The sequence below is a fragment of the Eulemur rufifrons genome, chromosome 8 (genome assembly GCF_041146395.1).
Source record: "Eulemur rufifrons isolate Redbay chromosome 8, OSU_ERuf_1, whole genome shotgun sequence".
NCBI lineage: Eukaryota > Metazoa > Chordata > Mammalia > Primates > Lemuridae > Eulemur > Eulemur rufifrons.
In genome coordinates, this window is record NC_090990.1 from 31,547,869 (window position 1) to 31,560,834 (window position 12,966).

At 46.0% G+C, this 12,966-nt stretch overlaps 1 protein-coding gene across 1 annotated transcript in view; it reads left to right on the top strand.

Annotated features, from left to right (window-relative positions):
- The window catches only part of KDM4A (lysine demethylase 4A), a 44,721-nt gene that overhangs the window by 11,320 nt on the left and 20,435 nt on the right, over positions 1-12,966 (top strand). The window contains exons 7-11 of the mRNA XM_069479815.1: positions 170-273; positions 685-822; positions 1,531-1,778; positions 2,503-2,702; positions 4,007-4,377. Of these exons, the coding sequence (XP_069335916.1) occupies positions 170-273; positions 685-822; positions 1,531-1,778; positions 2,503-2,702; positions 4,007-4,377 (1,061 nt within the window). The remainder of the gene's footprint in view (positions 1-169; positions 274-684; positions 823-1,530; positions 1,779-2,502; positions 2,703-4,006; positions 4,378-12,966) is intronic.

A 12,966-nucleotide genomic window follows, 5' to 3' on the forward strand; every position in this document is an offset into this window, starting at 1 on the left:
GAAGCTCATTGCAGAATCCTAGAATTGGTCTGGAGCTAGAGGGATCCTTGGAGTTCACACTGGTGATTCATCCTCTTTATTGCCCAGATGAGATGCACGTGTGAAGTGAGCCCGTTGCAGAGCTAATGTGGAGCATTGTGTTAACCCATACCCATTTTCAACTGCACAGGCTTTTTCCCAGGAAGTGCTCAAAGCTGTGAGGCTTTTCTCCGCCATAAGATGACCCTGATTTCCCCTTTAATGCTGAAGAAATACGGAATTCCCTTTGACAAGGTGAGCTGATTTTACATACAGAAGTTCTTGGGCTTACACACACACCTTCTTTCTGGTGTTTATTTTACAGTTTTCTTCTAGTTCATCGCTCTATACCAGGTATCCGCCAAAGCTAAACTGTATACGAACACTTTGATCTAAGGGTATTAAAGGTGGGGCTACTGTACCTTTGTGGTGCCAAAGGACGAGTCTGATCTTTTTGAACAGTATTAATTTGGAGGAATTGTTAAATACAGTCATAGCATCTGATTAGGTCAAGGCTTTGCATTTTACAAAAGATACCAAGACACCAGTGGTTTTATGACTTACCCTTGGTTACTTGGTTAACTTGTGGCTGAGCTGGAGCTCAGAGTGCCAGTTCTATAGTATTCTGCCGTTTGAAGCAGCTGCTTCAAGTCTGCTTTTGTGCAGGTGACGCAAGAAGCTGGAGAGTTTATGATCACTTTCCCTTATGGTTACCATGCCGGCTTTAATCATGGCTTCAACTGTGCGGAGTCTACCAATTTTGCTACCCGTCGGTGGATTGAGTATGGCAAGCAAGCTGTGCTGGTAAGCCCACTTTGATTCTTTCTGTAACACCATGACTAAAAATGTCTGGTTGAGCAAATTCTGGTTAGATACACTGGCTAGTGATTAGAACATTTCCGTAAACTGTTGAAATTCAGAAACAGACTGAGTAGGAATGTGCAAAAGTGCCAACATTTTGTGTTCTTGAGAAATTTTTTAAAATGTGTTCAGATTTGGGAAGTATAAAATGAAGTTTTGTGCTCAAGTCCATTAGGCATTAAAACCACACACTCACATGTATCAATATTTCTTGATTCGGTGACTCTGAGAATTCTCGTTGAGAAATTCTTAGGGGTTTACTTTTACTCTAGGCAGGCAGCAGGGCTGGATGTTTGGGCGTAGTAGACTTGATTGTGTGGGCTGGCTTGGGCAGATGTCAGAGGGCAGGTGGCTGTTGACCATCCTGGAACCCACGTGCAGAGCCTCGTCTCTAACTACCCTCCATGCACCCTAGTTAGTGCCTGGGTGGACTTGGCCCAGTGCCATGCATTTTCTGCCGCTTTTGGCCTGCTTCCCTTCATGTTTGAAGGCTCTGCAAGGACAGCATGCCCTCAGTCTGTGAACCAAAACAATTTGGTTTTAAACTGTCTTGTGCTTTTTTTCCAGTTGGAGGGAGGCCATAGCATATGGGGTTGAGGTGGAAGCAGTTAAGGCGTGCTCACCTAGAGCTCTTTTGGTTACTCGTGACAGTGTTCCTGCAGAAAGGATATGGTGAAGATCTCCATGGATGTGTTCGTGAGGAAGTTCCAGCCAGAAAGGTACAAACTTTGGAAAGCTGGGAAGGACAGCACAGTTATTGACCATACTCTGCCCACGCCAGAAGCGGCTGAGTTTCTTAAGGAGAGTGAACTGCCCCCAAGAGCTGGGAATGAGGAAGAGTGCCCGGAGGAGGACATGGAAGGGGCCGAGGATGGAGAGGAGGGAGACCTGAAGACAAGGTAACCCAGCAGCCCTGTGGGCCTGGCTGAGGGAGGGATGCCTGGGTAGCTTCTGTAATCTGCAGAGAGGCTGTTTCTAAGAGGGCTTTGGAGCCAAGGGAGTTTCCTTCTTGGTAAAGGCTCCCGAGTCAGAGCCAGAGCATTCAGGCACTTCCTGAATGAGAGCACCTGCAGGAAGGCCAGTAATCTGCTGGAGCAAGGCGTCCTTTATGCAAGGGGAGGGCTCCCTCTCAGCTAGAAAAGTCACATTTTCTTATTGTCACATCCAAGTGTTTTTTAAAAAGAAAAATGTCGTAGCAGGAGTGAGACTCAAGGCACTGGTAATGGTGTGATTTAAGTCTGCCAGTGTTGTCAGTGTCTGAGCCAGAGGATTTGTGCTCCAAGGAGAGTTTATTATCCTGGGCCATATGGGAAAAAAAGAAGGAACGTTTATCTGGTACCTACTACATGCCAGGCACTGTGCCAGGCGCTCCGCATACCTTTTCTTAATCCTCACAACAAGTCCACGAGGTGGGTGGTGATATCTATATTTTACAGATTATGGAACAAGCTCAGAGAAGTGAAGTCCTTTGGTTCAAGTCACACATGTAAGAGGCGGCCCTGAGTTTTGAACCAGGCCTAACAGGCTCTGGCCAATGTTTTTGGTTGTGTAGATGTGTGTGAATGTGTTTGTGTGAATAGTTAGATATGTGGGCCCTTAAAAAGTCTGCCCTTTCCCTTGTAGCCTGGCCAAGCACCGAATAGGGACAAAGAGGCACCGCGTTTGTCTTGAAATACCTCAGGAGGTGAGTCAGAGTGAGCTCTTCCCCAAGGAGGAGCTGAGTTCCGAGCAGTATGAGATGACGGAGTGCCAGGCCGCCCTCGCTCCCATGAGGCCCACCCATAGCTCTGTGCGGCAAGTCGAGGATGGCCTTACCTTCCCAGGTTAGTTGACGGTGGTGTTTTTTCCATAGCTCTAACTGGTATCTGTCTGTTCTGTGTTAGACTCCATATTGAGTGCAGAGTCAGAAATAAAAAGGGGGAGAGACAGGTCTGTGAGCAGACAGCGTAATTGAGGACATTGCAGTGGGAAGGGCTTTGGTTAGGGATATACAGGGCAGACAGGCAGTCACGCAGGGAAAGCCTCCTCCCTCTGCCTGGTGGCGGGGTCAGGGAAACACTGAAGGTTTTGGTGAAGGTGAGTGACTCTTATAAGACAAGTACCTGGGAACTGTCCAGGCAGACAGAGGGTGCAGGGTGTAGAAAGGGCATCCCAGAGAGGAGCAGCCTGCATGGGCATGGAGAGGTGGGTCCTGGTGGTGACTTCCTCTCATTTGAGTGTGGGGGTGGGATGGCGGGGGGAGTGGGGGAGGCTGGAGAAATCGGGAGACGATGAAGCGCTGCCTGCCATTTTAGAGTTTGCTCACTGGAGACTTAAGGAGCCGTTTGTATTTTAAGGGAGGAATAGTGTGGTCAATAGTATTTTAGAGCAGTCACTCAGAAGGTCACTGAGGCTAGATTTGTTAGGGAGAGGCTTGTATCAGTGTCGGTCAGGTGTGACACGAAGACTTGGTGTGTCTGCTGACAGCCAGATAGCACCGTGGACTTGGACCCTGAGGCTGGGCTGGCTTCTCTTCAGTGGATTTGCTTTTTTTCTCCTCTCCAAATTTATTTATTTATTTATTTATTTTAAGTTGAATGATAAAAATGTATGTATTTGTCGTGCATAATGTTTTGAAGTTTATATATGTTGTGGAATGGTTAAATCTAGCTAAAATATGCATTACTTTACATGGTTATTTTTGTGGTGAGATCATTTAACATCCACTCTCTTAGCATTTTTTAAGATCTTTAGCAGATTTGCTAGCTTGGGGTAGCCAGGTCTCTGCTGAACTCAGGCCTTCATTTCCTGCCGGAGACTTCTGTGGAAATGGCAGCTGCCCCTTCCTGAGTTACTGGGTGTCTGCTGTGTGCCAGGCTGTGCTCCCACCGTGGACACAGGAGTGATATTTAGGAGCCCTGGAGATAAGTGGTAGCATCCTTACATTACAGAGGAGGAAGCCCAAGGCCCAGAGAGGCTGGGCAATTGGCCCTGGGTCATACAATAAGCCTGTCAGTGACAGAGCCAGGAGTTGAAGCCAGCTCTCACTCGCCCAGCTCGCGTTCCCTGTGCTTTGCCACTCTGCCTTTCATCAAGTTCACTTGTGCAAGAGGAGCTTGACTTTGTCTAACGTGTTTGTGTATTTCAGATTATTCTGACTCCACTGATGTCAAATTTGAAGAACTCAAAAACGTCAAACTAGAAGAGGAGGATGAGGAAGAAGAAGAAGCAGCAGCCGCCTTGGATCTTTCTGTGAATCCTCCTTCTTTAGGGGGACGCCTTGTCTTCTCAGGTTCCAAAAAGAAGCCATCTTCTAGCCTGGGTTCCAGTTCTTCGCGGGATTCAATCTCTTCTGATTCAGAAACCAGTGAGCCTCTCTCCTGCCGAGCCCAGGGGCAAACGGGAGTTCTCACTGTGCACAGCTATGCCAAAGGGGATGGCAGGGTCACCGTGGGAGAGCTGTGCATGAGGAAGAAAGGAAGCACTGCCAGAAGTATCAGCGAGCGGGAGCTGGCAGAGGTATGGCTCCGGGCAGTGGTGTCAGAAAGGGAGCCGCTCTGGAAGGCATCCTGCGGAGGGGAAGTGGATTAGTGGGGCAGAAGTGCTGCAGGTGCCTCCAGCCTGCAGTGGTTGTGTCAAACAGAAAGCCGGGTGGCATTCACTCTCTCCCAGCTTGTTCTTTCATGGGAATTCCTTTTCTCTCATCCCTGTTGACTGTTGATCTGATAAATGCATTACAGCAGCCTCAGTGGCAGAGCAGGTCCTCAGCCCAGCTGGATGTGCACTGCCTTTTCAAGCGGGGTAGGCAGGAGCCCTGTGACCCACCATGCCTTAGCAGCACGAGGGTTAGAATGGCAGCAGTTGCAGCCCAGATGTTTGGGGGTTTGAGATGAGATGAGCTTTCTTACCCTAAAATTCAAGGTTTTTTCTTACAAGTCTCAACTGACCTGTAGACTCCCAGGATATCGTTGATAGAGCGTCCTTTTGGAGACCAAGAAGAATTCCCAAAGCAGTACATACGAACATGTCTGTTCAGGCTTTCTAAAACTCACATTGTCACCAAAGACTGTTCCCTCTTTGTATTGTGCAAAGTGGCTCTTGGTGGGCCTGCCACTCTGAGTGGGGTACATAGAGCCATGTTGGGTGCGACTGGACTCATGCTACCCAAGGGAGCTGCTCTTGTTCCCCAGGCTTACAGCTTTTGTGGGTCAAGGGGTGACAGACAGTAGGAGCCAGTGCAGAAGGTCCTCTTCCCCATTCCCTTACCTTTAGTAGGCTTTTTTTACTTTTTTTTTTTTTTTTTAATTTAGATAGATTGGCCTTGGGGCCACTTGGGGCCTCATGGATCCTTGACTGTGGCCTTTTGACTGAATTCAAATTTTACAGAATAAATCTTTTTATTAAAAAGGGTGCAGCAGAGAAAGAGAAAGATGCAGCTTTTCTTCCGTTCTTTGGTGCTTAAAAAAGAACAATCTTAAAATCAGAAAGCTGCAGGTTCCCCACCCCTGATTTAGGGGGTACAAATGTTTTTTGGTGGATGAATTATCTATTAGGTTGGTGCAAAAGTAATTGCAGTTTTTAGCGTTGCTGAAATTTGCCGTTTGATATTGGAATACCTTCTTAAATAAACGTGGTTATGTTACACATCATTTTAATGCGCGTTTCTCGCTTTCTGTTTTTTTGCTAATGACTTATTACTTGCTGTTTATATTTATTTTAGACTATGGAAATGTTAGACAAAAAGCAAATTCAAGCAGTTTTCTTATTCAAGTTCAAAATGGGTCATAAAGCAGCAGAGACAGCACAAAATAACAACGGCATTTGGTCCAGGAACTGCTCAGGAATGTACGGTGCAGTGGTGCTTCAAGAGGTTTTGCAAAGGAGACGAGAACCTTGAAGATGAGGAGTCCGGTGGCCGGCCATCAGAAGTTGACAATGACCAGTTGAAAGCAATCATCAAAGCTGATCTTCTTACAACTTCACGAGAAGTTGCCGAGGAACTCAACATCAACCATGTGGTTCTGCATTTGAATCAAATTGGAAAGGTGAAAAAGTTTGATAAGTGGGTGCCTCATGAGCTGACTGATAATAAAAAAAATTGTCATTTTGAAGTGTCATCTATTCTTGTATGCAACAACAGGGAACCATTTCTCAGTTGGATTGTGACGTACTATGAAAAGTGCATTTTATATGACAACCCACGATGACTAGCTCAGTGGCTGGACTGAGAAGAAGCTCCAAAGCACTTTCCAAAGCCAGATTTGCACCATAAAAAGGTCATGGTCACTGTTCAGTGGTCTGCTGCCAGTCTGATCCACTACAGCTTTCTGAATTCCCACAAAACCATTACATCTGAGAAGTCTGCTCAGCAAATCAATGAGATGCATCAAAAACTACAACACCTTCGGCTGGCATTGGTCAACAGAAAAGGCCCAATTCTTCGTGACAACACCCGACCACATGGCGCACAACCAAGGCTTCAAAGGTTAAACGAATTGGGGTATGAAGTTTTGCCTCATCCACCATATTCACTTGACCTCTCGCCAACCAACTACCACTTCTTCAAGCATCTCGACAACTTTTTGTAGGGAAAACACTTCCACAACCAGCAGGATGCAGAAAATGCTTTCCAAGAGTTTGTGAAATCCTGAAGTCTGGATTTTTACACTATAGGGATAAGCAAACTTTTTTCTCATTGGCAAAAATATGTTGATTGTAATCGTTCTTATTTTGATTAATAAAGATGTGTTTGAGCCTAATTATAATGATTTAAAATTCCCGGTCTGAAACTGCAATTACTTTTGCACCAACCTAATAGTAGTGAAGTCAGATGTTTTCATGTACCCATCACCCAAAGAGTGTACATTGTACCTGACAGGTAATTTTTGATCCTTCATCCCCCTCCTGTTCTCTCTCCCCTTTAGTTTTTAAAAAATGTATTTCTTGAAAGTTTTCGTTATGGAAAATTTCTAAAGTATGTACAAATAGAATACCATCAAGGATCCCCCACGTATGCTCATCATATATATGATTGTTAATGTTTGGCAGAGTTGCTTTCCATTTTCTTTGATACTCGTCCATATTCAGATTTCCCTAGTCTTGCCAGTAGCCCCCTTTTTATGGTTGGTTTGTCCTCTTGTCTTTAGTACTCATGTACTTTTTCTCTCTGCCTTCTCTGCATCTCAGGGTTCTGCTTTTGTAGACTTAACTTTGACCATGGAAATGTTCCTCTTTTCATCTTGGTGGTTGTAGGCTAATGAGTGGATAACCACAGTGTTTCCTTCTCATGGCCCTGATTACTGCTCTGTGTGCCCACTTACGGCAGGTTGTGCAAGAGGGGTTTTCAGCTTGGAAACCAGACTCCCTTATGCTTCCAGGTGCTACCTGGCCATTCTTCACAGAGGCCCTTTAGCCATCTTCATCCTGCTGTTGCTCTATAGTTCATACTGTCCTCTTACAGTAGCTGCCTTTCTTGTCTCCGGTTGCAATCACAAGCAACTAAGAAGTAGCAAGGACTCACTATATACTAAATACATGCATTGTGCAGTCTGTGTATTATTGATAAATTACTCTTATTACAGAGTCAAGTTTATTTGCAGGTTTTTTTTTTTTTTGGTGGGGGGGGTGCAGGAGACCAAAAAAATAACACTCACCTTTTTTTGTCCCAAATTTGGAACCAGTTTAAATAATGGATACAAGAATCAGGCGTATAGAGCTTAGAATGTCTCTTTATTATAAGTCAAAACGATCAAAGAAAGTAGCTTTTAATCTGACCAAATGGCCCTGGCGCTCATTTAATCTTACTGGGATCACCTACCAGGTCACAGGCAGCCCTAGTTGTCCGCAGGCCCCTCATGGCGGTAGAGCATTTCCCCTCTCAGCTTCCATGTGGTGCGGATGCAGACCAGAATGCAGCTCTTCTGCGAAAGGCAGATCCTAGCTAAGTGAAGCACGCTCACTTCCAAGGGGCAGGAAGAAGAGCCAGGGATCCGTCCACTGGGGAAGGAGGCTTTTCTCTAACATGTCTCTCATTCAGTGCCCTGCTCAAAAACCATTGAGTGCCCTTATGGTTCATTTTATTTCTGTATGGACTTTGCAGCTGTAGCCTGATGGTAATAGCCCTGTCCACTCTGTCACCAGCCATCCCTCCACCCCCGACATGTGCTGGCTTGTTTGAACTACTGAAAAATCTCTGAAAACGTCTTGGCTGCTCTGCCTCTTCACTCTACTTTGTAATCATTTATGGCATGCCTGCTCTGGGCCAGGCTGGCCTGCAAGGAACTCGCAGTCTAGAATAGTAAACGGATAGGAGCAGATAATTCCGGTACTTAGTAGTAAGTGTTGTGGCACAAGCGGAAGAGTTAGCAGCTCAACTTGGGGTTGGAGTGCAGAGTTCAGGATGTCTAGAGAGAAGGAAGCATTGTAGCTAGGTCTAAGGTTAGAGAGAGGGTGCCACATGGATGGAATGAAATTGGAGAGAATCTGGGAGGGGAGGGTGTTCTAAATGGTGATGATAGCTCATGCCAAGGTCAAAGCACTTGGGGATCTGCAGTGGTTTAGTTTGTCTCAGGCACAGAGGACTAGAAAGGGCCTCAGGAGGTGGTGTTGGAGGGTGTTGGGAGCCAGAACCTGGAGGGTCTGCGTTGTTGCTCTGTGAAGCAATTTGACTTCACAGTTGTGGTTTGGGGAGCAGTGGAAGGTTCCCTACCATATGCTTAGAGATTGAAAACTTCCATAACACGTTTTTTTTTTTTGAGACAGAATCTTACTCTGTCACCCTGGGTAGAGTGCAGTGGTGTCATTGTAGCTCACTGCAACCTCAGCCTCCCAAGTAGCTGGAACTACAGGTGTGTGCCATGATGCCCAGCTATTTTTTTCTGTTTTCGGTAGAGACGGGGTTTCGCTCTTGCTCAGGCTGGTCTCGAACTCCTGACCTCAAGCATTCCTCCCACCGCGGCCTCCCAGAGTGCTAGGATTACAGGCACAAGCAACTGTGCCCAGCCCTTATAATACATTTTTTTAAATGCACACACAAAGGTGCAGAGCAGATAATACAATGATCCCACAAATACTCATTCCTTAGATCTAACGGTTGTCAGGATTTTGCCACATTTGCTTCACCTTTCCTGTTTTTAATTTGCTGAAATATTTTAAAGCAAATCTCAGGTATCATGTCATTTCTTCCCTGCTTCAGTTTGTATCTCTAAAAAAGCAGGCCATTTTCTTAGATAATCACTATGCCATTATTATACCTAAAAATTTACAAAAATCCTTTGGCATCATCTAATATTTAGTCCATAACCAAATTTCCCTAGTTGCCCAAACAAAATCTATTTTACAGTTGGTTTGTCTGAATTAGGATTAAGTCAAGGCCAGTGCCCACTCGTATTCCCCGTCCCACTGACTTACTCAACAACCTGTCAGCTGTCCTTCAATTGTCCAGTGAAGGATTTTTTAAGCACTGCACTGAGAAATCATTCTGGAAGCAGTACAAAGATTTGGGGGTTGGGGAAGAAGGCAAAATTAGAAATGGTTAACAGAGGTTCTCTTAAAGGTGGAATTATGGATGATTTCACTTCCTACATTTATACATCATTGGAATATTTTTTATGATTAACATGTTATTTTTATAACTAAATACTGCTACTTTAGGAAAGGAGGAAAAAGATTTGGAACAGGGAAATGAGTTAGAAACCTGTTCCTTTAGTCTGAGAGAGAGGTAGTGGGGACCTGTGGGCCTGTGGGCGGTGGTGATAGGGATGGGAACAGAAAATGGACTTGAGTGCTACTTAGAATGTAGGGGTGTAGGATTAGGTGCCTGGGTTGGGGGTTAGTCAGGGCAGTGTAGGAGTGTAGGGGTTGACTCAGGTGTCCGGCTAGAGTTACTAGCCGGATGGATGATGGTTTCATCCTTGTAGAGTAGAGGTTACAAGAAAAATCAAGGGGTTTTTAGTGCTGGTCGGGAAGTGAGTTCAGTTTGGGGCATGTGGGGTGTGACCTGCTTGTGAGGTAGGCTGTGAAGATGTATATACACAGATTTAATGCAGCGGTGGGGGGGTATCTATAGTTTTGCAAGTCTATGTGTAGACTGAGAGGGAGCAGCTGGAGATTGGGGGGAACTAGGAGAGAATAGTGTGTCCAGAGTCAGGGCAGGAGAAAAATTTAAGACAATGGGAGACGGCCAAGCGTGCCCTGTGTTAAAGGGCAGAGTCACACTGAGTAGAAGTTGAAGATAACAAGGGAGAGTGGAGTGATTGGATTCTGGGGATCTAAGGATGTGGGAGGGGATGGCTGCCCATGGGTTTATTGTACAGTTCACTGGAATAAGTACATCACATTGTTGTGCCACCGTCACCAGAATGCAGATGGTTTCGAGGCAGGATGAGACAGGCAGTTGTCTCCCATGGTCTCCTAGAACAGTCAGATGCCTACCTGTGCTTAGAGTAACCCTCCCTTTTCAAAAGCCACTATTCTTAGAAACTTCATTGTTTCCCATCTAATTCCCTTTCTTCTTTGAAACCCTACGGTGCTTTGCTTTTCAGTGCAGTTGTCATAGGCTGGTGGAGAAGATAACTTTCTAGAAGTCAATCTCTGTGCCACAGTCATCCTTCTTGAGGCACCAATATGGTCCCCAGGGCTTGGCCATGAATTCTCTGTAAAGGTGTAATGAGTGAATGGAAGGTCAGGTTTACTTTAGTAAAAAGACGCCATCAGGATTAATTGGGGGAGATCGAGAACTGATAGTCAAGGTTTAGGGGCAGAAGCTGAACCTTTCCCTGGAGAGGTCTAATAGCATTGTAGCATATTCGGAGACAGCTGGTTCTGGAGAGGACCCTTTGTTCCCCACCCCCATTCTAAGCATCCCTAAGCTGTAATTTGGGCGTCTTGCTGTTCAGTTTATATGCCACCATCTATGTCAAGGTCCTGTTTTAACAGGGCAGTCTGGTAATCCATTTTTGCTAAAAGTGCCCTGGTTGACTGCGGAAGCATCCAAGCTGTAAAGTTTTCATTTAACTGTAGACTGAGGCACAGTGACGTGTCTGCTGTAGAAGTCCTTGTAAGTTCGAGCTGCTTTAAAGAAGTGAGTTCCCCAAACAAGGTGAGAGAACAATTGGTTCTCCTCGCTGCAGAACAAGCCCTATCAGGAACACTGACCTTGACCCTGGGTGCCAGATGTTAGAAGGGGAACAGAGAACTTGGGAGCCTTGAGCTCCAGCTCTACTGCAGGTAGGGCCTGGGAGATTCAGCTACCCCATCTAGTCCTCACACCTCCTTTTGGGAAAGGGTTTATTACCCCCATTTTACTAGTTAGGTTGCTACTTGCCCAGGCTAACACGTCTAGTTGGTTGAACTGGGATTTGAACTCAGCCCTTTCTGTTACATACTGAGGGAATTTAGAAGTTGGAGCAGATCTCAGGGAAAGGCAGCACCGTGAGAAGGGCGTGGATGCCATGAAGTGGGAAGAGTATTTAGCTAGGAGGGGAGAAAATCTGAAAAGATATTCCGATATCTGAAAGGGCCTGACTGCCTTGGTCAGAGGCATCGTGATGGCAGTGGAAAGGGATGGACTTGGACACCAGGTCTCCCTCTGGCTTGGTTATGAGCCCCTTGAGACTAAAGATCATGTCTCGTTCATCCTTGCACTGCCAGGGCACCCGGCACAGATGGGGGTGTGTTTACCGGGTACCCAGGAGGCGCTCTGAACATACAGATAATGGAAAAGATGCCCTCTTCCTTTCCCAAAGCTGCATTCTGGTGTTCCTGGTCGTGACCCCTTCTGCCTCCTCCTGAACTTGGATCTATAAACGATCTGTCTCTACCTCCTACCCTGTATTAGTTTTCTATTGCTGCTATAACAAGTTACTGCAGACATAGAGGCTTTAAAGAACACACATTTATTCTCTTACAGTTCTTTGGTTCAGCAGTCAAAAGTGGGTCTCCCTGGGCTAAAATTAAGGTGTCAAGAGGGCTGTGCACCTTCCTGGAGGTGCTCGGGAGAATCCGTTTCCTTGCCGTCTCCAGCCTCCCTGGGCCACCCACGTTCCTTGGCTCGTGGCCCTCATCCTCCATCTCCAAAAGCAGCAATAGTCAGCCACGTTTTTCTCCGGTCATGTCACTGTGACAGACTCTTCTGCTTAACTCTTCCGTTCTTACACCCCACTGGGATTATACTGGCCCCACCTGGATAATCTCCCTATTTTAAAGCCATCTGATTAGCAACCTTAATTCTCCTCTGTCATCTGAACATATTCTGTCTACCACTTATCCTAATATCTCCCTTTCACAAGCTTTTTCTCCTTTGCCTATAGCACCAGACCCAAATAGCCCCAGGCCTAAAATAAAATTCTGGAGGAAGTTTCCTTCTCAACGATGATCTCACTTCTTCCCTTGAGCGTCTCAAAAATAGTCTTTGCAATGTATTAGTTCGTTAATGTTTGTCTGCTAGAACTTACCTTGAAAAAAAGTCCTGACACCTCCCCATTGCTGAGTTCCTTGTTCACTTCCCTGCTCAGCTCTTCTGTGTTCCTTGTCACTGTGGATTTCCCCCCCTTTGGAGCCATCCCCTCCTTGGCTTGTTGGTATCCCTCTTACCTGTCTGCTTCTGAATCTCCTTTTCTCTCTTCTCTTCTTCCTCCTGTACCTGGAAGGCTTGGTCTTCAGTCAACTTGTCTTTCGCCGATAGATAATCTTATCTGCTCCCACAGGTTGGTTGTTTGAGACAGTGTCTCGCTCTGTTGCCCAGGCTGGAGTGCAGTGGCATCATCATAGTTCAATACAACCTCAAACTCCTGGTCTCAAGGGATCTTCCTGCCTTGGCCTCCCAAGTAGCTGGCACTGTAGGCACGTGCTACTACGCATGGCTAATTTTCACTATTTTTTTGTAGAGATGGGGTCTCACTATGTTGCCCAGGCTGGTCTCAAAGTGATCCTCTTGTCTTGGCCTTACTCCCACAGTTTTAATTCTGAACCTGGTGCTGAGGGCTCCCAAGTCTACAGCTCTTGCTCTGACCTCTTCTGACCCCCCAGTCTGAATTTCTTATTACCCTCCTGGGTATTTCCAAAGTAAGGACCTATAGATACAGGATGTGTGTACTACACACAGCATGT